Below are 24,604 nucleotides of genomic sequence, written 5' to 3' on the forward strand. Positions count from 1 at the left end.
GGATTCAATCTTGCTACCCCAGAAATCAAGAATAGTGAAATCCAACTTAATTAATGCAAAGAGAGGATGAATCTTAGCCAAATTGGAAACAGGTGGAGGTCCAAGGAACAAAATTGGTAGTAGGATCTGAAAATCGTGTAAACAGACCCACCTTGAGTATTTTGTGCATATCTCTCTCGTATGAACTCGGATTGAGGTCATTCAAGATGCTATGGAAAGATAACAAAATATCTACAACATTATAGTTTTGAGTTTTTCCAGGATCCGAACACATAAAGGTCAAATTGACGGTTAAAGAGAACAAATTCATTGTGTGCAGGATGCATAAAAGAGAAGCCAGCTACAGAGAAGAGGAGAAGATGACAAACACGAATCTTGGCTTTCATCTCCCTCTCATTGCTCAAGAAGAAGACCACATCTCTCTCTCTCTCTCTCTCTCTCTCTCTCTCTAAATTTCATCTTTATTTGTTTTATTAATTTAGTTATAATGAGTAGCTAGTTGTTTTTCTTTGGGATGTAGATGAACCATTGCTTATTTCATTGTTCTATATCTTCTAGTTGATTGTGTTTGAGTCTGGCAAAAAATGTTATATAGCTAAGCAAACTAAGCATGCCAAGCTTTGGCAAAGGATGATAGTCTTGCGAAGATAGGGCATATCTATGGAAGACCATCCTTTGTTTTGAAGTGTAGAGTTATATCGATCAGTAAAAAGCATTGGGGATTTGAAGTCCCATAAATCTTTACGTATTCATAGTTAATGTTTTTGCATTGACTAATAGATTTAATTAAAATTAGGTTTTGTTGAATTCAATCTTACTAACTTAGCCTCTTAGTTCCCCAAAGTACGATCCCGTACTTTTTGCTAACTAGATTAGTATTTGATTTTATTTTTGATTGGTTAGCGACACGATCATTGTTCACTAAAGATTTGACAATAACAACATTTACTTGGTAGTATAATTTCCTAGCCAATGTAGTTCAGAGTTGTACCGGATATGGAAGACAAACTTAATGCCCATTTCTATGCGGAAAATCATAAGTGCATATGAGTGACCTTTTCCGATTGAAGAAAAGGCCATGTGAGCCAGTAGAAAAATGTTTACCAGGTTTAAGTTCTTGAAGTGCAAATGCACCTTGGCTCTACCTGAAAGTGAGTTTGTGGCCATTACCTTGGATTATGTAAATTTGAGTTATGTAAGCGGTTCGTTGGCCAAAGGCTACAAACCTTGGCTAATTTCCCATTCAATGAGCTATGATTTTTTCCTCAAGGAAGAGGAACAGACACAAAATCCGTCTGCGTCCTATTATAGGAACTAGAGACCTACCCAGGAATTGTTTGGGTCTCAACAACAAAGCCAACTTTGGTATGCTAATTGTGACATAAGTTGGCTAGAATGGTGTGAGAAAAACCATTTGCTTTTGCAAATACTTATCACCCCAGTAGACAAATGCAAGGACTCGAAGACCATTAAATTCTCTTTTGACACAACCAATATTGAATTGGTCTTTGACCAATGCAGAAGGAAAGACAAATTCAATCGAAGGAAGGGCATAGGATACCACCCGATAAAGAATTGAAAGGGTAATGATATTGTATCTGACACAAAACTTATAATCATGGGTTTAAAACCTGAAATTTGTCATTTATTAAAAGAAGCCTAGTTATTAGTAAATTTAGTAAACAGTGAAAGAAAGGACTTCTCAATCCAATGTTTCTAAGTTGCTTAAGTTGGACATCAAAAGGAATAGAAAGGAAACAAACTTGAGGACATAAGTTGAGTTGAGATAGAGAAAGATGCGATGAGATGGAGGAGATGGAAGCTCTAGGAAATTCGGAGGTGCCTAGGGAATCGGTCTTCCTGCGTTTGAAGCCTCCAAAGGTGCCTACCAATGGGGATAAATCTTATGCGGGAGTAGTGGGGAGTTCGTTGTTGCCTGAGATCGATTCCCTCCCTTCTCCTATACAAGCGGGTAAGTTTCGTAGGATTGTAATCCCGCAACAGGAATACGAGCTGCAACGAAATCAGTTCCGTTTTTCGTTGATTGGGCGAGCTAATTTTCGCATCACTACCATGGATGAATTGCGAGAGCTAGCTAGGGGTGCTTGGAAATTGTCTCAAGGGGTGATCTTACATTCATTGGGGAAAGGGTTTATCATCTTTCAGTTTCATAGTGAGGCAGATATGACTGAGGTGTGGCGCAGAGGTTTTTGGAATGTTGGAAAGCAATACATTCGTTTTCAACGATGGAGGCCGGATTTTAATATCCACTCTCCTCAACCAGCAGGTAAGTTGGTGTGGGTTCGTTTCCCTGATTTACCTCTTGAGTATTGGCATGAGAAAGTGCTTCTTTCTATAGCAAAATCTGTTGGGAGACCTGTTTCTCTTGATAGACGAACTCGTCTTGGTTCTATTGGTCATTATGCTCGAATTTTGGTTGAATTGGAGGTCGATGCTGTTCGAGTGAATGAGGTTCAGATTTGAGCGCCTTGAACCAGGAACTCTTCGAGTTTTTAGTTTTCTTCAGAAGGTAATTTTTGAGGATGATATTCTGCGGTGCTCACGGTGTAATCGAGAAGGGCACCTGGGTCTTCATTGTAGGTTTGCTTCAAACGATTTTGTGGATGGTTTGCAGGTTTAGCCCTCTATCGTTCCTGCAGAAAACCTCCCAGTAGATAATCCTATTGTGGATGGGATTCCTACTGACGGTGTGAGAGTGCAGACTCCAAGCTCACTCCAACATCAGATTCGTGTGGCTCTAGAGGTGGCGGGTTTGGAGGACTCTATTTCATCCAATGAGGGTGCAGCAAATTCAGTTTCAAATTTCAATTCAAATTTCAAATCTACAAGGTTGGTTCCCTCTGATATGGTGATCGCGTCTAGCGAGAACTCTTCTCTTGATCTTTCTCTCTCTCAAAGTGATCCTTTTCAACTTCAAAAAATTTTAGATAAAGGCAAGAGTTCGATGTTGGTTGGTAATTTTTTAAAGAACGTAGTTACCTCTGTTGGTCCCACGACTAACCAACTTCCACCTAATTCGGCCACTAAGGATATTGGCTCTTTTGAACGGTTTGAAAAGCTTCATGAGAGGCCTTGTAGGGCCCTGCTGAATTCGGTTAGAGTGGAAGACTCTTCTACGGAACAGAATTCGGTTTATGTGGAAGACTTTTCTACGCAACAAAATTCGATTAGATTGGAAGAAAATGCATTGGACGTGAACTCTAGTTTGGAGCTTCAAGTGGGGTCATGCGGGGCCCAACAGAATTTGAATAATTTTGAAGCAGCTTCTTTGGCCGTGGACTCTAGTTTTGAAATTCAAAATTCCTTAGATGCGGCAAAGCGTTTTAATTCAATTGGTAAACTTCCTTTGGGGAGTTCACTAGTGGGACCTACAGATAAGCTTGAAAGTGGTTCGGCCACTCCTTTTGAATTTCAAAAAGTCCTTGTTGCAGGTAAGAGTTCTATGCAAATTGGAAACCCTTCTTTGGAGTGTTCATTGGTGGGACCTGAAGTTGCAAATATTATTAGAAGTTCAGCCATTGAAGGAACTACGGAGGATGATTTGGACTATTGTGGGGCCGATCAGAATTCGGCCAAGCTGGAGAGTTCGGCCAATGATGAAACTTTGCAATTGAAAGTAGTTCTTCCACTTTCGTCTTCGTCTATATCAGTGCGGGCTGAAGGTTCTCCTCGTCGGAAACCTGGTCGTCCGAAGAAGAAGGCTCACGCAAAGAAGAAAGTAGTAACAAGTAAAAAGGTTTCAATAGCAGAGGAATTCAAGAAGGTAGATGCAGCTTTAGCGAAAGTATCCACAGTGCATCAGAGCCTCCCATTGGGAGAGGATAGTGCTGCTATGTAACTATTGTTATGAAGCTATTCTTAAAGATCTTGATTTGGATGCATCTAGACGTCCTACATTTCGTTTCTGATGACTTAGTTGTTGTCAATTATGAGTAGGAACCAGTGAGGAAGGGTATATTGGGGGCAACTGTTGTTGCGGGTGAGCAAGGTAGGTACTAATTGCTGTATTTCTTTTCTTTTTCTTATTTTCGTTATAAAATGACCCTTTTAGTGAGAAAAAAAATTAAAAGAAGCCTTGTCAAGAATGAACATCACAAAAAATAAAATAAATAACAAAAGCTTATCCAAAGGAATACTTATGCATCTGATGATATGAATGAAACAACAATTTTAGAGTTATTTGTATGAAGCAATACCATTAGGAATAAAATGTCTATTGCTATAAACATCAACTAATGACTTTGAAGTATTGGTTACCAAAAAAAAAAACTAATGACTTTGAAGTTTAAGAGGAAAAAGCATTCCAAGTTCGGTTGTACACATTCATGTTTAGTAAAATTCATATTCTGTCATCCCTTTTCCTGGTTTTCTATATTTTTTGAATAAACTCTTTTTCCCTTATTTCTTTTCCATGTCATGTGAGTTTTGCTAGTCCTTCTAAAAGTAGAAGATGAAGAGATGAATTGAAGTAATGGAATTTTAAAAGAGAACTTATAAATTAAAAGACAAATATAAAATTAAAGTATCCATATTGAACTTCAGCCTGAAACAAACACGTAAAAGTTGATTCAATTGGTTTTTATTGTTATCTTTTTTTTTTTTGTTGGGGGGGGGGGGGGGGGGGGGGGTTCCCCTCTATGTATATTATCCTTTTCTTCTTTTTAATACAAAACATCATTAAAGCCCCAGCAGCAAATTGCTTGATAGAAATTGTGCAAAGGAGTGATGTTCATCTGTAAATGCTCCATGGCCACCACTAATCCAGCTTGCTTTGAGATGGGAGGCAGCAGGTAATTCCATATTTCAGATTTGCCCCTAATGCTCCTTTCGAGTATGCACCATGTCCACTATTGGGTTTCGGAGAGTTTGGGTGTATTGGTTGCAATTGCTATTTTGATTGGGTGACTGTGATTTCCTGACATGGTGTAAATATTATAGTTCGTGTGTGTGTGTGTGTATATATATATATATATATATATATAAATTTCTTTATATTAATACAAATGACCTTTTAGCAAACCCCCCTCTGAGGGGTTCTCAGTTTAAATGAGATTCTACATTATCACACTAATTCCATTTCACATCGAGAATTGGATTAGCAAGTGGTTTTGTAGGACAAGTAGCGAGAGGAGTGCAGCCACCTTCAAAATGAAGCATATGTACATTTGAGAATTCCAAAAGATGTTATCACATAAATGGTCGAAATAATGCAGCCAGACAAGGAGTTGGATATACATTGGAGGAGCTGGTGGCTAGATTTTCCTATCAACGTATATGTAACCTTCATATGTTTGTTTAATTTCTTTCTGCTAAAAGGTCATAGGTATTCAAAGCGAGAAGTATAAACAGCAACAATAAAACTTACATGTCTTGGAACCAAACATTCTAGCCTCCGACCGCAGTTGCCCCCAATACACCCATCCTCACTGGTTGCCACTCACATTAGTTGTCAAAGTGAAAAGCTAGAATCTGAATCTAGGGCTTCCTGATGCATCAAGATCCAGAGGCATCCAAACAGCTGCTGTCCAAGGGATGTTAGTAGCTGAATATCCCTGCCAAGCCACTGTTTTGGCTAAGAAATCCATAGCCATATTGGTTTCCCCGTAGCAATGGGTTATTTTCCAATCGATAGCATCTAAAAATGACAGCAAAGCCCTCCATCGTTATAGGAAAAACCAAGGGATCTTACATTGCTAAATGAGCACAACCATTGCCACTATATCACACTCAACCCAAAGCTTCGTCATTTTCAGCCTATCCTCCCATTCCAGCCCAAGAAAGAGAGCCTCCATTTCATATTCAAAGTTAGTTTTCACATTCAAGAAAATGCTGAAGTTCAAGATCACAGCAGCAGCTTCATTTTGAAAAGGCCCACCAGCAACTGCTTTGCCAGGGTTGCCCAAATAGCATCTGTCAATGTTTAGGTTGACCCACCCATTGGAGGAGATAACCAGAAAACTTCTTGAGGGCATTTTGAGCCCATAATGTGATGCTTTAACCCCAAAGATCTAGCAAGAGAAAAATCATCCTAAGAAACTCTTCTGCCTTCAAGCACGATAACCAATTGAGCAAGATATGAGAAGAGACGATATAGCACCCAGTCCTTTGGAAGGCAAAGCTCCTCATACCTGTGCTTATTTCGGCCCAGCCAAATGTAGTAAATTAATAGAAAACAACCATTTAACCAAGCCACCCCTAACAAGGTTAATTTAGCTTGCTGAGACCACAATTTACAGCTCTCTAGGAGAGATGTGTGAGCATGCCAAATCTTTCCAAACTTTGTTGCCAACGACTCTCCACAGCTGCGGGCAAATGGACATTGCAAAAAGATATGGTTGACACGCTCTGAAGCCTCCATACATAAACTGCAGCGAGAGGCCAAAGAGATCCCCTTAAAAAGTAATCAAATCATCCACAACGATCTTCTGATGGAAAAAAACACCAACAAGATGCTAGCTGCCTCAACAGTAAAGGCGACTTCCAAATGTCAATTGCCCAATCTACCTTCGTTGCTTTTCTTCTAAAAAGCTCCCAAGCTGATTCTATAGAAAAATCACTGAGTGGTGAGGCCCTCCAGTGACACACATCAGCAAAGGCACACTAGGAAGACAGGTTAATCTAATCAAATCCAGGAAGAGGGATTAATCTAATCAAATCCATCACCTCCTGAAGCTTTGGTAAAAGATGTCTTTTTTTAATTCATCATGAATAAAGTATTAAATTATTTAGATTTTCAGTTAACTCACAAGACTTGTATTCAGTTCAAATTTGGGTTCAAATATGTGTTTTGTTGCCCCTTACAACAGATCCCATGTGAACCAAATTATAAAGACACCTTAAAATTTATGATAGGGATAATTCCTATTGTCTCCTATACTATAGCTTAATTACAACTTTAAATTGCGGAATTCTAGGGTTTGCTCTTCAACTATTTTTTGTCTGAAAAAGGATTGGCATTTTGTTGCTTCTCGTGAGAGATGAACAATGGGCAATGGGACAAAAATAAATTTTTGGAAGGTAGTTGGTTAGGAGACTTTACTGCAGCTGCTCATTTGGAGATTCCTCTAAATGGTATACATTATGGTTGGATGGATCCACATATATCACCCTGTATACGTTCCACAATGTAGGGGATTCAAATCCAAATTTATCTGGCGATGGTCTAGTAATAAGTTTCTCTTGAGAGCAAGCAATACAAGAAATTTCATTGAATTGAAGAATCTTTTGATTTTCAATAGATGGCCATGTGAATTTTCAATACTTTTTCACATCGTATTCTATCCGGGATGGCCAACGGGTCATGCCAAATAATAAAGCTATTTGAATCAATATTCCTTTGATCCACCAAAGCATATATTTCAACCATGTGAATATTTGTGTAGTACAAACCGAAAGAAAAAGCAGGTAACTCTCCAAAATATATTTTCTACTTGTAGCTTTTGTAGTAATACAAATATATTTAGTTTCACCATCATATACAGTCTGAATATGATAACCATTTTGATGAATGTCTTTGAAACATAATAAGTTTCTTTTGACACTTATTACAAAATAATACATCATTGATTACCAATTTGGTTCCCTTAAGTAATAATAAATTAAATCTTCTAGAGCCTTCAATCAATTTTGTACTACCAGTTATTTTATAAACTTTGGCTTCCTCCATCTTCAAATAAGAAAAATACTTTTTATCTCTTAGTATAGTATGCGTCGCAGCACTATCTGCGAGCCATATATCGTCTTCACTAATCTTGGATCCAATTGAAAATTGAGGAATATCAATATTCTTCATTAAATTGAAACAAAATACATAAAAAATATATGAAGAAAATCATAAATAAATGAATTAAACTAAAAATTAAAATAAACTAATTGAAAGATAACATCACTTTTATTCGAACCCAATTAAGAAAAATAACCAAATCATCAAATATTGTCTTCAAAGAAGTCTACAGCATATAGATGAATGATGTCTATGAGTCCATTAAAATCATTTTTGTTTAAATCAAAGTTTACTTCAATACCATTATTTTGGAAAGTCAAATCCGTCTCCACATTATTTTCCTTCTTTTTGATTGAAGATTGATAAAGCTTAACAAAAACTCTGGAGTACAATAAACACACAACCAATGGCCTTTCATTCCACATTGGTGACAAACATTATCTTTACTCTTTGAAGATTTACTTTGAGAATCCTTGCATTTCTCTTGTTTATTTTCATCATGAAGATGATAATTATTCTGTCTTTTTTCTCATCCACGTCCATGTCCAAATCCACATCCACGTCCATGGCCACATTTATAATTTTGTCTCCTTTCATTCTTATCATGAATTGCTGCATTCACTTCAAGAAATGGAGCAGAACTAGTAGGACGGCCCTCATGATTTTTTTAATAATAATTCACTATTCTGCTCAGCCACAAGGAGGCATGAGATCAATTCAGAGTACTTCTTAAAACCCTTTATACTATAATGTTGTTGTAACAACACATTTGAAGCAAGAAAAGTTGATATGGTTTTTTTTCTTCTAATAAGTCTTCATCAGTAGTAATATTTCTCCGCATAATTTCAAACACTGCAAAATTGTACTCGTTTACAGTTTTAAAATCTTGCAACATCAAGTGCATCCATTCATAGCGAGCTTTACGTAAGATTACCGTTTTTTGATGGTCATACATTTCTTTTAAATCAATCCACATTTCAAGTGGATCTTTCATAGTCAGATATTCTGCTTTCAATCCTTCTGGAGATGATGGCGAATAAAAATCATGGCATTCGCCTTATCTTGATTGGATACATCTTTTTCTTTCATAATTGCATTTCCAAGGCCTCCTACCGTCAAGGTGGATCTCAGCATCAAGGATCCATGACAAGTAATTCTTGCCCGTTATATTGAGGGCCGCAAATTACAATTTCTTAAGATTTGACATGATGTAAGTCAATATAAAAGTGGAATAAAAGATAAAATTAAATTTCATGTAAACATTAAATAATATGTGCATCTTCTAATATTTGAAGTAATGAATAATATTTGAACATAAAAACTAACATGAAAATTTACTCCAAAATACAATTACTTGGAGCGGAGTTGTATACAATTACTTCAATAGAGTTGTGCTCAAAATACAATTACTTCAAATGGAATTGTGCACAATTATTTCGACAGAGTTGTGCTCAAAAGAACAATTACTTTGTGAGAAATCGTGCTGATAACGTATTATAAAATAAAGAAAATATATTAGAGATGAAATATGAAACAAGAATAAGATCAATCAAACTATTCATTGAGTTGAGTGTTTACATATTTATAGAAGAAGTAGCAACTTCTCTGATATGGAAATATCAGAGTCAACAAAGAAATACAATATATGATTCTTACACACAATAAGATGTTCTTGATATGAATAGATAGATTGCTGCTCAAAATATAAGGTGCATAGAATGGAAATTGTGACTATCAACATTGTGTGTTGGGATGACCATGATCTTCAATTATGTTAGAAATGTGAATCACTAAGATTGCATGCTGAGGTGGTTGAGATCTTCAATTAAAAGTATAATTTATTTGGAGGAGATGGACATCTACAATCAATATTATTTATAACAAATCTAATTAAATTCTTTTATTGTCAAGAGAAAGAGAAAAAAGAAAAGGAAACTCATTTTCAAATTTAATATGTACTTTTCAATTTGGTAATAAAATAAATAATAATTCCTAATTTTGGGTGTAATTTTTAATTTTATTATTTACTTTCCAGTTTAATGTTATCAAATTTAAGAAGTTTCTACTTCAAATAGATTGTTATTTATTTATTGTTTAATTTGACGTTAAAAAATTTAGGAAGTTCCTAATACCAATAAGGTGCCTCTTTTTTTTTTTTAATCCAAATTGATTAAAAATACATGTGTAAAATTATTTCATATGATTTTTTTTTCTAAATGAAATATTATCTTTGGCCTTCTTAATTATAAAAGGGTAAGATAGAAATTAAACATTAAACCTTAGGCTTAACAATGTTAGAACTGACTCAGGGGTGTCAACGGTTCGGGTTGGGCTGGTTTCGGGCTGAAAAACACTTAGCCCAAACACGGCCCATTAAAAAAACAACAGTTTTGGGCCGGTGCGGTTTGTGTTCGGGTTGACTAACGGTTTAGAATTGAATTTACTAACGGTTTGGTTCGGGTTTACTAATAGTATGTTTTGAGTACTTTGTTGATGTGTGGAATTTATCAAGAGCATGTCACATATAAACATTAACTTTCCAAGTCTCTTGTGTTGGGTGTTCAAAACCATAAACTTTTTTTCTACAAAGAAGTAAAAATTATAGAACTAATATGCAAAAGAAAGCTGACATTTTGATGAATTTTAGTGGATTGTCTCTGCTTATTTTCTTCCCCCTTTCAGACACTTGTAAAAATGGATCAAAATAAAGCACTAAAAGATTTTCAAATGATAATACACTTGCAAAATATTTACTACGCCCATCTTCCAAATGGAAAAGGCTTTGACAAGCTTGTTGTTTTTATATTCCAAAGCAAAACAATTAAGGAAAACAAATGGATACTAGGGGGTTTTCTTGTCTTTTACATTTAAATTAAATTAAATTTATTTATTTATAACAGGTTTAACAGGTTGATTCGGGTTTGGGCTAGTTTCGGGCCAAACGGTTCGGGCTAGCGGGCCACACACGGCTTGGCTCGACCCAGCCCGAACCATTGCGGGCTGAGATTACAACAACAACAACAACAACAACAACAACAATAAGCCTTGTCCCAACTAAATGGGGTCGGCTACATGGATTCTTGCCCTCCAATCAGATCTGTTCGAGGCCATGCTAGATACAAGGCCTAAGCTATACATATCCTTTCTCACCACTTCTCCTAAGGTTATCTTAGGTCTACCCCTAGCTCTTCTAGTTCCTTCAATATGGATTATATCACTTCTCCGAACATGAGCATCTATAGGTCTCCGTTGAACGTGGCCGTGCCACCTCAAACGACTTTCTCTAAGCTTATCACTAATGGGAGCAACTCCCTGACCAACTCTAATATGATCGTTTCTTATCTTATCAAACCTAGTTTTGCCACTCATCCATCTTAGCATCCTCATTTCTGCTACACTAAGTTTATCTATATGATTCTTTTTAATAACCCAACACTCTGCACCGTACATCATAGCTGGTCGAACAACGGTCCTATAAAATTTTCCTTTAAGCTTTAATGGAATACGCCGATCACATAAGACCCCGGACGCACCTCTCCACTTCATCCACCCTATTTTAATTCTTTGGGAAACATCATCCTCTAAATCACCTCTTTTACTTATGATTGAACCTAGGTACCTAAAACAATCACTCTGAGGAATCTCTTTATCTTCAAGTATCACCACCTCATCATCTGCCCGATCATGACTAAAGTTACAAACTAGATATTCTGTCTTCGATCTACTAAGTTTAAAGCCTTTTGATTTCAAAGCTACTCTCCATGATTCTAATTTGGTATTAATCCCCACTTGGGTCTCATCAATCAACACAATATCATCCGCAAAAAGCATACAACAGGGGACCTCATCTTGAATGTCTTTGGTTAATTCATCCATTACCAGTGCAAATAGATATGGGCTTAAAGTTGACCCTTGATGTTGTCAGCACCCCCCCCACTCTCGGTCCCCCCCGACCCCCCCCACACCCGTGGGTGTGAGTAACGTGATCCTTGGTTTTAGTCTATCAACAATAATAAATACAAATACAGATAATCAAGAGCAAGAAAAGTGCAATAATTAATAAAAAGGTTACAGAAGTCCAAATACTCCAATAAATATCCAAGAAAGAATCAAAGGAAAGAATCAAGAATCAAATGTAATATCGAGTTCAGCGGAAGCAAAATAAATAACTAAATAATCTTCATCTTCAGGAGGCTTCATGCTCTGCAAGTTCATGTATCACTGTCTGTGCCACATCAGCTTCATACGAGAAGGCTCTTTCATATGAATCATTTCCAACGTCCGACGTTGTGCAACCATCTGTACAGTTTATATAATACATACAATGAAAGGAATGAGTTCTAACGAACTCAGTAAGGAACAAGCAATTCTCATATATATGTCAATACAATCCACGAATGCACAAATGAAATGATATGGATGGTATGTAGAAATATGAATGCTACTAAGATCTAACTATGCAAGTCTCTAATGGCTGACATGCTTTAAGACCCTAAAAACCCCACCCTCCTTTGGGTAAGTCTCATCACCCCGATCCGGCAAGGACTGGTTACCTCTGTAGGGATCTTGGGCAAAGGGCTAAGTCCACACCTAGCTCTCAAACCATGGCTAGGGGTTAAGTCAACACTCTCTCACCACAACCATTGGCAATGAGTACTGGCGCATGTCGGGGTTTCTAATCCAATGCAAGTCATAATGGTAGCATACTATATGGAGTCCAGATACTTCCCCTATGGCACCAACCAACTCGGTTCAGTATCCTTCGCCACCTAGGAGTGAGAATCCTCACGGACTGGATACCTCTGTTGGACTCCACTACTTCACCCTATGGTCATCCACATATTATTGGGCGGCGGATGCTCTCATCATGCCTCCCTCTGCCGACACCCCCGGCCCCCCCCTTGGACGTCCATGAGCCCAACCCTAACATATGCAACCCTACCATTACATGACCAATAGTGGACCACCGGGTCTCCCGCCGGATGGACTGGTTACCGCTATTGGATGAAACATAGTCACGTCACCATTGTCACGGGTCACCCGGCCCCAATTCCCCCTCCCCCCCCAAAGGGTAATAGCATGGGGTGGGGTACCTAGCCATGCAATTCTAGACTCCCTAAGTATGTCATCAAGTAATCATGATAGTGCTTGGAGACATCAGCAGGCATGTGTCCCATTCCACCACCCCCCCCGATATCCCAAGCCAAGATATCCCAATGGAATACCCCTTCCATCACAATCACACTACAGCAAGACTCTTTATCATACCATGAACAGTTGTGCAATATCATGAAAGATGAAGTACATCAAGGAATACCACAAACAGCAAGTGTACAATAAGATTCACATGCTTTATACAATTACAGCAAGTTACATGATCAAAGAATAATAAATAGAACAACTGAATCATCATGTATATGTAATTGCATATAAATAAGAATGCATGTCTTTACCTGTAATTATGTAAAACTCCTCTAACTTGAATTCCGGGAGAACTATTATAAGACTTTTACTTGAAACAGAGAGCCACCTAGGCATAGGGTTACAAGAATATATAAGAGTCCAAGAGTCAAAACAAATCCAAAATCAAACTTACACCACAGACATGCCGTGGAGAACCGGGCGCTTGAGCCGGTTTAGGTTGAGCGACCGCCACTAGTGACCGCCCCAAAAACAGAGAGTTTCAAATCCGAAACTCAGGCTTCTGATCATCCGTTTTCAATCCGGATTTTGAGTTATCATGGCCTAAGTCTCGAATCTAACACTCCTAAAGACAATAGGTGAAGGGAAAACTAACAAACATCACAAATGGATTACCCAGAAACTCTCCCCTTGACTGGATCTATCCATTAACAAATGCGAGGATTCGTTTACCAGGGCGGGATCTCATCAAGAACATTGGAAAGGGAGTACAACAAATCAATTGGGTAACCACTAACAAAAAGGAGATGGGTTCATATCAATTAGAGGTTAAAAAGAAGAGAATTGCAGATGGAGATTCATTACCTTAATCAGAATCACCAAGAATAGAAGAGAAAATGTTTCATATCATTAACAACACTTCAGACCTGAATCCCGCACATTTCCACAGTCGCTTAATCGCCCAAAATAGCAATCCCAAACATAATAATGCGTTAATAGGGCGAGGGATGTTATTTATAACGAATAGGGGGCAAAATAGGACAAAACCCCGAAAACAGAATCGGGCGGTTGCTTGGTTCAATCGACCGCCACTAGCAACCGCCCCCATGTATATTCCTATACAAGGGTGCTTTGCTCATGGGGTTGATGACCAAGTACAACCTAACCCAAATGAAGACATGGGGGAGATCTTAGTGCGAAAAATCAATCTCAATAGGTCTATAACAAAGGAGTTAGGATTTCATCAAAACATATGGCTCTCATGAAAAGGTTATGATCATGGAAAGAGAGGGAATGATTGTTATCAAGAAAATAACAAGAAATCATAGGAAATCTAGTTTAGGTTAATAGAAACATTACCCATGAGGTTTCCCTCATATGGAAGGTTACAAAAGGTTTCCAGAAAGATCATTCAAGGGTTTGGCTTAAGGTGTCAAGAATCTATTGGCTAGGGTTAAGATCATGATGATGATCATAGATCTCAAAGAATAGAATGAGATCATGGAATAGATGGTTGCAAGGATGCATCATCTTTTTCCTGATCTCAATCAAGAACAAGAACGAAGAAAGAATAATTAGAAATCCTAATTAGGTTAAACATGGATCATGAAGAAAATATTGTGTGATCAAGGATAAAGAATTAGAAAATGATAGGTTACAATTTTAGTAAAGAAAACACATTGATTGGCTGTTAACAAGATCAAACTAAGGGTTCTTGGTTTGATCCAAGAGGTTAGGATTTCACCCTTTTTTTGGCTCCCAGTGAAAAGGTTGAGAGCACCGGATGAAGGGAAGTAAATTGATAGCCAATAAAACAAGAAAATATAGATGATCAAGTTTAGGTTAACACAAATATTACCCAAGGGAAAGAGAAACAAAGAATTAAGATTCACCCATGGGAAAGAGAAACAAAGAATGCACAATCTAAAAAAGTGTTGGGAAGTTTCCAACAGATAAAAGAACATTAGGGTTTCAGATATGGTTACCTCTCATGAGAGTTGGTTACCTCCCATGAGAGTTACCCATAATTAACTCCCACAAAAACAACCTAAGATAGATAAAGGAATATCTCATTAGTATTTCAAAATAAAGAATGGAATTAGGAAGGGTCTACTAATGAGAGAAAATAAGGTTCTCAATTAAAGTGAAGGGAAAGAAATTCAAATCATACAATTAGGGATTACTAACAAGAATCCGTGTATCCCACGGAAAGACTAAGGAGAATAAAGATTCACCCTTAGGGCAAATAATTTACAACCAAGAAAGGTTTTGGGAGGGTCCAATGAATTAATAGAAAATAAAAGGGTTGCTAATTGGTTACCCTCTCATGAAGGTTACTCAAGAATTTCCCTTCAAAATCTCACCCTTTTGGTTTCCAATGGTCCAAGGAATAACAAGGATCAACCCCTCAATCATGAGGACACAAGGGAAGGTCATGGTAATAATATGAGACCTTCCCCACAATCATAAAGATAGGTAGAAAATTAGGGAAAGTATCATTAAGAGCTTTGGTGGAATCAAATTCAAGAATCATCGCCATATGGCTTTCAAGAACATAGAGTGAATTGTGGAATTCACTCTAGGGCTAAAAGAATTAAAGAAAAGGTCATTAAAGCAGTGTAATACCCATCTCAAAATCAGAATATCAGAAGTAGAGAAGAAAGAATGAATTAAAGAAGAAACGAGTTGCATACCAACCTTTTAGAAGAGAAACCGCTGAAGAAACCTGAACAGATACTTGAGGATCTTCCTTGGCTTCGAAGGAGAGGTTCTAGGGATCTTCCCACGTTCTCCAAGGCTTACAAAAAGATTGAGAGTGAAACACATGGAGTTCCCCCTTTTAAATAGCACAAAGAGTTCAAGAGTTACTAGGGTTTCACCAAACTGACCAAACTGACCCTGTTGGTTGATTGGTCGCCAAAGAGAAAGTTCAAAAGTCGATCCCACGCCATCAAGAGGTTTAGAAACATGGTGGGATAGCTTACCACGAAATTAAAAGAAATAAAACTTTTAAAAACCTTCAAAACAGAAAATTACTAAAATGCCACTGCTTGGATAGCTTATTCAAAACAAAGGATTTAATGGGCCAAACTTCAATATTTTTGGATGGGCTTCTTTCAACACATCATACTATTTACCTAGTATGGAGGGAAGTCTTCAAACCAGGTCCAACTAAGCTTTAGGTCCATCAACCAAGTTTTTCATCACAAATAAATAGTTCAAATCAAATAAGCTTTCCATAAGGAAACACCATCATCAATATCCATGGGTTTTGGGTCAAACACCATATCTTCTACTGAGATGGCCCACAAAGACATCTTCCTCATTTTGGGACATTGGATCAAACCTAAGGGAAAGGCCTTGGGAACATGTCTTCATATTTAAAAAAAAACACCGGTCTTTTAAAAAACCCACCCCCGCCCAAAACTTCAATGTCAACATTAAACAAACCCTACTTCACCAAAAACAGATCGGGTCTTCGGGCTAGATTTGGGCTGGGTGTCACAGATGTAGCCCAACCGTTATTGGGAATTCATTACTTTGTCCCCCCACTGTTCTAATACTGGTCACCGAACCATCATACATATCCTTTACTATATCTACATATTTACTTCCAACATTTCTTTTCCCTAGTACTTGCCAAATTAACGCTCTAGGGACTCTATCATAAGCTTTTTCTAGGTCAATAAATACCATATGAAGGTCTTTCCTACATTCTCTATACCTTTCTATAAGTCTCCTAATTAAGTAAATAGCCTCCGTTGTAGAACTTCTCGGCATAAACCCAAATTGGTTCTCCGTAACTGTAGTTAAGTGTCTGAAATGGGTTTCAATTATTCTCTCCCATAATTTCATCGTATGGCTCATCAATTTAATGCCTCTATAGTTATTACAACTTTGAATATCTCATTTATTTTTATAAATTGGAACCACAACACGTCTCCTCCAATCATTTGGCATTTTCCCTGTGCTCATAATCTAATTAAACAACTTAGTCAACCAAAATAGTCCATGGGTTCCTAAGCTCTTCCATACTTCAATTGGGATTTCATCAGGACCTTGTGTCTTGCCGAGTTTCATCCTCCTTAAAGCTTCTGTTACTTCGGACATCGAAATTCTACGTGTATAAGTTCGGACAGTGGTGCCTTGGTGAAAAGTGTAATTGTCCGAAACATAAGTGCTTGCGGGCTGAGATTGTTCAGCCCAATAAGCTTCGGTTCGGGCCGGTTTTGACACCCTTAGAGAGGGAGGCAGAAAGATTGTTTTAGTACTAGAACTAAAATACAGGGGGGCAATAGTAATTATCCTTTTAAGATAACATATTATTTTAATATGCCTCAGTGAGAGTCGAACCCACAACCTTTTCACTAAGAGGTGTTGGTTTCAACCACTAAAACAGCTCTGCGTTAGCTTTAATAGTTAACATTGATAATTTGGGGATGAATATTTATTCAACGTAGAATGCTCTTTACATTGCTCTCATCCAGTTTGACACGACTGGTGGTAGACCTTTGGACTTGGATAATTTGGGGATAAATTTTATGAGATGTCATCTCTTCATATGAACAATTTCATTCATGGTTGAATTTGGCAAAAAGTTTTTTCCACGGTTTTATATACTCATAAAAGAAAAGAAAAAAAATATGGGAACTACAAGATTATACTTACCCATCGTGGATGACTGAAAGAAAATTCAGGAAAATTTTCCGCACACCGTAAAGCAAATCAGTTTAGTCGGTTGGATCGAAATCTCGGCGATCTCAACCCTTGAAATTCAGTCGAGATTTGAGAAACATTTGAGTCGCATTTAAAATAATTTGGGTCGCATTTAACGCGCATGACTCAAGAAATTTCGCTATATGATGTAGGTTTTCATCGTTTGGATCCGAACGACCTCGCTAGTGTTGCTTCCCTTCATAATTTCATCAAAACCCAATTTGGAAAGCTTGATACATTGTTGTGTTGAGCACTTGAGCTTAGAATAAATGCTCTTCATTGGGTTAGTGACTCTAATTATTATTATTATTATTATTATTATTATTATTATTATTATTATTATTATTATTATATACATATATATATATATATTTTAATTTTTAATTTTTTTGTTGGGTGTAGAAATGGGCTTATTAAGCCGGGGGATGGGGATATTATTATACCTTAACAAGAGTCGAACCCACGACCCCTTCACTAAGAAGTATTGGTTTCACCACTAGAACAGCTCTGCGGTGGCAATGACTCTAATTAATTACTAACAAAAACTGATGACGATTCGGGGATTCAAAATCAAATGCTTTAAAATTGAGTTTCTCGTCTAAGTTGGAAAGTGTTGAGATGGTTCAAAAACTCACAAGGAAGAACTTGTGAAAAAAATATGAAATTCAGATGATTTAAATTTGAATTTTTTGTGAGAAGTGGTTCCAAAAGATAAGGACAATCCTATTTTGCCAAGAAAGAATTTTGGAAAAATCAAATCCTGACAAGAATAAGTTTTTGGAAAATTTTATTTTGTAAAGATAGAGTGGACTATACCTTATACGGTTGTAAATGAAAATTTATATCTTTAATTAAAAATATATTGTTCAAGTCACACAATGTGATAAGGAAAACTTCCATCAATTCTACCATCATTCAGTTCATTTGAATTTCGAAGTCTTAAAATTCTTGTTTGAAAAAATAGAAGTTTCTTGAAATTTGGAGCCATGTCAACACTTTTCAACTATGATGAAAAATTCAAATTTGGACCATTTGAATTTCGAATTCCCAAATCATCCTAATTATCCTCGTCAATTACAACTTATGTCACTTAACTAGATGAACAAATTGAGCATATAAATAGGCCACCGTGTGTTGAATTGACCCTTCAACACGTTTTTCCAGTTCATAATGGCTTTTCTTGGGTGTGGTAAAGTGGTTTATCAATAACAAAGATTTGAAGGGTACCATCGCATTGTTATATTGATTAACTATACAAATTAGTTGGACATATAAATAGGCCACCAATGTATTGAATAGACCAAGAAACAAGTTTTCCCAGTTGACAATGGCTTTTCTTGGGGTGGCAAGTGGTGTTTCAATGACAAAGGGTTTCAAGGGTAGCATCACATTGTTTTTACTTTTTCTGCATATTGTAGTTTTGAAAAGCTATGGAGCTGAAGCAAAACAGACAATGGAGCAAACTGAATATGAATTGGAGCTGGAAAGGGAACTTGAGAGTTTGAATGTTCCTCATTCTCTAAAGACCATTAGAGTATGTTATCTGTACTTTTTTATCTCCTCTGTAGACCTATTGTAATCTATGGATGGTTTCTCTCTCTCTCTCTCTCTCTCTCTCTCTCTCTCTCTCTCTCTCTCTCTCTCTCTCTCTCTCTCTCTCTCTCTCTCCTCTCACATACACGCACACACACATAGAGAGAGAGACCCGATGGGAACTTTGTATTGATTTTCACATTTCTTTTCTTATGCCTTTAACCGATAACAAATGGTACAAAAAAGGATACCAATGCAACAAGATAGCACGGTTTCAGCATTGGATGTTTTAACCTTCTTATTTATTTGTCTCTTGATCTTGTAGACAGAGAACGGTTTTATTGATTGTGTTGATTTGAACAAGCAACCAGCTTTGTCTCATCCACTGGTCAAAGATCACAAAGTCCAAGTATGTTGTATTTCTCACCCATTTATTTGTTTTATTCACCTTCATTAACAAATCAAGACCGGGGGGCATATCTTATTAAATTTGACGGAAATTTTGACTTTTAGTACTATAATTTCTTTGCAGATGGAACCAAGTGTTCAACCAGAATGGGGGGTAAATATAACTTCTTCAGCTGTTGAATCTTTGCTAAGTACTTTTGAACTTGAGGAATGTCCAGAAGGATCTGTTCCCATTCGAAGAACTTCAAAAGAAGATCTTTTACAGGCTAGCACTTTATCAAGAGAATTGATCACCAATTTCAACCGAAGCAATAGACACTTCCCTGGACAATTAGTAAGCAATCACCAACTCATATTCTATCTAATTCATTTCACAAACTGAAACTTAATTAACCCATCTAAAAAGTGTTAACTATATTAACTATATCTTTTTAGCTGTCATTTAGAACTTCTAAGGTGTACCTAGTACACAAGACTAGTCACAATCAATCATTTTAAAGGTGTACCCATTGCACAAGACTAGTGATGTTGCAAAGTCCACAAAAGATGATAGTGTACCCAACTTCTTACTTGTACCATCCGGAAAAAAAACTAACTTTAATATTTAAACCCACGACCACTTGTCTCTATAAAATAATCTTAACCGTTGCATCGTTCATCCCCCAAGGAGAATTTACAATTTGGATTCAAATGCAAATTAAGGTTCTTTTTTCTATCAATAAGCATGACTAGGGAAATCTATCTTCATGCAAACAATAGGGCATGACTAAGGAAATATATCTTGATTCAAACAATAGGGCTGCACTTAAACGGAATCGACTAATTACCATTTATTAAGAGTATCACATGCTATAATGCCTTCTTACTGGTATTCAGAAATACTTAATGAAGACTTGACATTTATTTATTTACTTTTTTTCTTTTCTTTTTTGGGTTAAAGTCCTAACAAACTTGTGTGCTCAAAAAATGCTAAGCATCATATGGCAAACAAAAAGACAATCAAACAATGCTTGTTGAGGAAAACTATGCAACTTTCAACTCTTCGACAAAGGTTGTTTTAAGGATTAAGTTTGTCATTTCCAGCTAAATCATATCTAGAAAGAAAAATTTTCCACAGAACATAATTTTTAGGTATGGCTTTTACATCAAATCCAATGTAAATTGGAAAAAGAGTTAAAGTATGCTTGATAAAATTGTAGGCACCAATTAATGCAAAACAATCACATGCTTTTCTTTTTTTTCTTTAGCAAAATAATTACATGGTTGCATGTATATACCTGAAGTAGTTTTAAACTATAGCAATCGAAGGAAATGGGTTTTTATTGTTCTTTCTACTGAACAAATTATTAACCTCTAGAAATTGAACATTTAGATTGCAGATGTTAACAATAATTGGCCGGGTGGTCCAATTCATGGAGCTTCGCAACTTTTAATGTATAGAATCCAACTCTTACTGCACCGTCAAGCTTTTACAAATGTTCAAATTTGGATTAATGGTGGTTCAAATGAATCCCCCAATTATATAATGGCTGGATGGTCGGTATGTATTTAACAATCTAGATTTATTTGAACTCGTCCTTCACTTGAATCGTCGTCCCTTACTCGACTTTTTAGTTTATAGTCGATTGAATTTTTAATGTTATCTAACTTTATTTTCTACACTTCTTAAAAATCAGGTTAATCCAAGCTTATATCATGACCCAGAAACTCATTTATTTACATTTTGGACGGTATGTTTAATAGGTTGGAGTTCTTTAATTTGTTGTATCAAAACATGACTTACAATGGTTATTTTGCTTTTCTTTTTTTTTTTTTTTCTTTTTTTCTTCTTCTACTTTTTTTCCCTTTTTCTTTTCTGGGATCAAAATACTTACAATGGTTGCTAACACATTATATTGTAGCTAATAATTCTTGCTCTTTTTCTACATTTTTTAAATTGATTGATAATACAATGTATCACTATAATTCAATAGGACATCAAATATGATTAGTCTTCACTTTTAACAAGAACATAAAGTTTTTTAGTTGTTAAATAATAATTAGGTTCTGTTTAGTACTTGAATTTCATTTTACATTGACGGAACATAAGAAAGGTCTTCCTTTTTCTATGTGCTAAACCGCTTTCTCTTTAGAAGCTTAAACAATGGTTTAACTTGTTAACTTTTTCTTTTGTTTTTTTCTTTATATTGTCTCTTCAGTTTTACCCTCTCTCAATCTCAATTAATAAGAATTTGTTATTTTTTTTTCCTAATATTTATTTTGGGAACTAAGGTTCACCCAAGCCAGCTTATTAACTCATTGATTACATCCTAAGGAGGGTAATTTTTACATATAATATTAAATACAAAGCGGGGCTTCTTCCCTGGACCCGAGGGAATTTGAACTTGACCATTCCATGTATATTTTTCTTTCCATAGGATAAATTCAATGATATGTGATAAATAAAGACACCATATATAAACATTTACGTTTATGAGAACCTTTTCCCTCTTTGCACTTTTTAATCTATTAATTTCTTGTATAAATAATTAAAATTGCTGGTTGTTTTATGTCTTTTTCACTTTTAATTTAACTTACTTTTTTGCGGGACAGAAAAAAACTAAAATTTCATGGTGTGCAGGGTGATAATTACAAAAATGGGTGCCCTGATACTCACTGCAGAGGGTTTGTACAAACTCACAGATCAATTAGGCCAGGAATTGTTTTAAGACCTACTTCTAGTATTGGAAATAATCAGTTTGAGTTCCATCTCGCTGTTTACCAGGTATAACTTTCTTTTATCTTTTATTCCAAGTAAGTCATCGTAAAAAAAAGTTGCATATTAGCGGCATTTGTATCTCCTCTTTGTGATTGAGGATGCCAATCTCACATAGACATGTGCTGTAAGAATAGGTCTCATACAATTAAATCGGTATATCTTTTGATGAAACTAAATCAACAGATTGCATTTAGATCATTGTTGGTAATTCTATTGATTGTTTTCTTACAGGATCGAAATACTGGGCACTGGTGGCTGCAACTTCATGGCATGTCCATTGGTTATTGGCCAAAGAACTTGTTTAATTCTTTAGCTACTGGTGCTAAAGGTAATTCTTGGGGAGGCATCGTAAGAATTGGTTCTAATGGAGAATACCCTAAAATGGGAAGTGGAATGTGGCCTAAACAACGATATGCATGTTTTTTACATGTGATTGAGTATTTGGACAAGAACTACATTGTCTCACATCCAAGATCAGGAGGAAGCGTAAATATTCGCGTGGACAACAAACGTTGCAATGATATACGATATAGTTATGACGATGTAGCACAAGTAGCTGGTATTAATGTTGGAGGACCCGGTGGACGTTGTGGCTAATTTTTCTACTAAAATGTAATTAATGTTTATATGTTTCTACTTTGCTTTTTTTTATTATCATGAATAAATGAATATGTCTCCCTATAGATACGCTATTGTGCCTTTTTAATTATTACCCATAATTTTGTATATATAATTATGCAAGGCCTAAGAAAGTAGTCCGCTAGGCCCACAAACCCAAACAAAAATATCTAGCAGTAAGTGGCAGCACAATCACCAATTTTGGGGCAATTTTAGGTTAAAACATATATGAATCTAGAAGGAATTAGCCTGAGATTTTTAGATGGATGGAAAGGCCTAGAATTTTATTTTCTAACGCAATAAACAATGACCAAATTTCTATTTCCTTGGGGGAGTTATTCTCAAAGCCACCTCTCCACTTTGAAGCACATTGAAACTACTTAACCTTGGAGGAAACACAACCAACTTCCTCTTAGTCCCAACTTTCAATGTCCTATTATTGCCATTTTATAGTTTCAAAAAGTTTTTATTTAATGGGGAAGTTAGCCAGTCGAACTAGGTAGTCATTTTCAAGTGATATTTTGGAATTGCCTATGCATGGAGGGATGTTCCCAATGCACTTTTATTTAAATTTTATTGTGAAAGAATTTAAGATATTGGAATGAAAATTGAGTTTGGCCTTTAGCTTTAGAGGAAAGACTTTTCTTTTCTATATATACTTTTTAGATCTTATTATAGGTTATGAGTACTTCGTCAAAGTGGAGACTGGAGAGTAAGTCGCCATCTGAATTTTACGAGGGAGTGACATGCGAGAATGCAGAGGCACATGGAGACTCGTGCCCATGTTTGGATTGCTCCTACAAAGTCAAGTACTATTGAGGCAACGACGATCACCTTATGAGATTGTAGTTGCTCTTGTGACCATTTTTTATATTCTTCTTATTGAACCAATTGATGGTGGTGCTGCTTAGTATTTTGAGCCTCTTTGAGATTTGACTTGACTAACTTTGGATAATGACAATTCAAAGTCATGGATAACTATAATAACTTTAATATTATGACTTTGATTTGATACTGTATGCTCCTTTCTCATTCTTGGATTATACTATATTGTTTTATTGTTATGGATTGACATTGAACTAAATCCTGTATTGTTATCAATCCCACGGGTATTCGGGTGAGTCCGGGTCCAGCTGGGTGGGGTGTGACAGAAGTTGGTATCATAGGTCAGGTTCATTTTAAATCCTAAACTTAATACTATATAGTGGGAGCATCTTGAATCACCAATCCATAATGACTCAACTAGGTTAAAAGTGAATAATAGGTTTCAACCACTAACTTGAAACACACAATGGAGTGAATGAGCATAATGGAGCTAATCAAGTAATACACAATAATCATATCAAACCCATGAGTCATATTGTCACACCCAACCCAGCCGGATCCGGTAATACACCAATATGGGGGTGATACACTACAAGATCTAGGTTCACGGCCAAATCCATAACACAACGCCTATAATATAATGAGCAAATTACACTGGCACCCCAAAATGGAGGCCTTAAAACACTGACACCCCACTTTATGTTTAAAAAACACAGACACCCCAATTCAATAAACACACTAGTCCATTCTGTTAGTGAAACTGTTAACCCACTGTTAAATTTTTTCTAATTCCACAAATGCCCTTACTAAAATCTGAGAAGAAAAATAAATAAAAAAACCCTTCGTGGCTTTGTAGGCGG

General features: G+C 36.4%; 1 protein-coding gene across 1 annotated transcript; it reads left to right on the top strand.

Moving 5' to 3' along the window:
* The first annotated feature begins 1,806 nt into the window (after nucleotides 1–1,806).
* LOC149023639 (protein neprosin-like) lies at nucleotides 1,807–22,898 on the top strand. Its single transcript, XM_089143337.1, has 6 exons — nucleotides 1,807–1,972; nucleotides 19,021–19,136; nucleotides 19,461–19,544; nucleotides 19,668–19,808; nucleotides 22,164–22,307; nucleotides 22,533–22,898. The coding sequence occupies exons 1-6, from the start codon at nucleotides 1,807–1,809 to the stop codon at nucleotides 22,896–22,898; spliced, it is 1,017 nt and encodes a 338-aa protein (XP_088999463.1).
* Nucleotides 22,899–24,604: the final 1,706 nt, after the last annotated feature.

The sequence above is a fragment of the Hakea prostrata genome, chromosome 2, assembly GCF_041222555.1.
Source record: "Hakea prostrata isolate BN-2017 chromosome 2, UWA_Hpros_2, whole genome shotgun sequence".
Lineage (NCBI taxonomy): Eukaryota > Viridiplantae > Streptophyta > Magnoliopsida > Proteales > Proteaceae > Hakea > Hakea prostrata.

Excerpts from the sequence above, each read along its gene's own strand:
- LOC149023639 (XM_089143337.1), top strand. The coding sequence starts at position 1,807 with ATGGAGGAGATGGAAGCTCTAGGAAATTCGGAGGTGCCTAGGGAATCG. Across the intron at positions 19,809-22,163 it reads CAAAAGAAGATCTTTTACAG|GGTGATAATTACAAAAATGG; the intron begins GCTAGCACTTTA and ends CATGGTGTGCAG. Across the intron at positions 22,308-22,532 it reads TCCATCTCGCTGTTTACCAG|GATCGAAATACTGGGCACTG; the intron begins GTATAACTTTCT and ends GTTTTCTTACAG.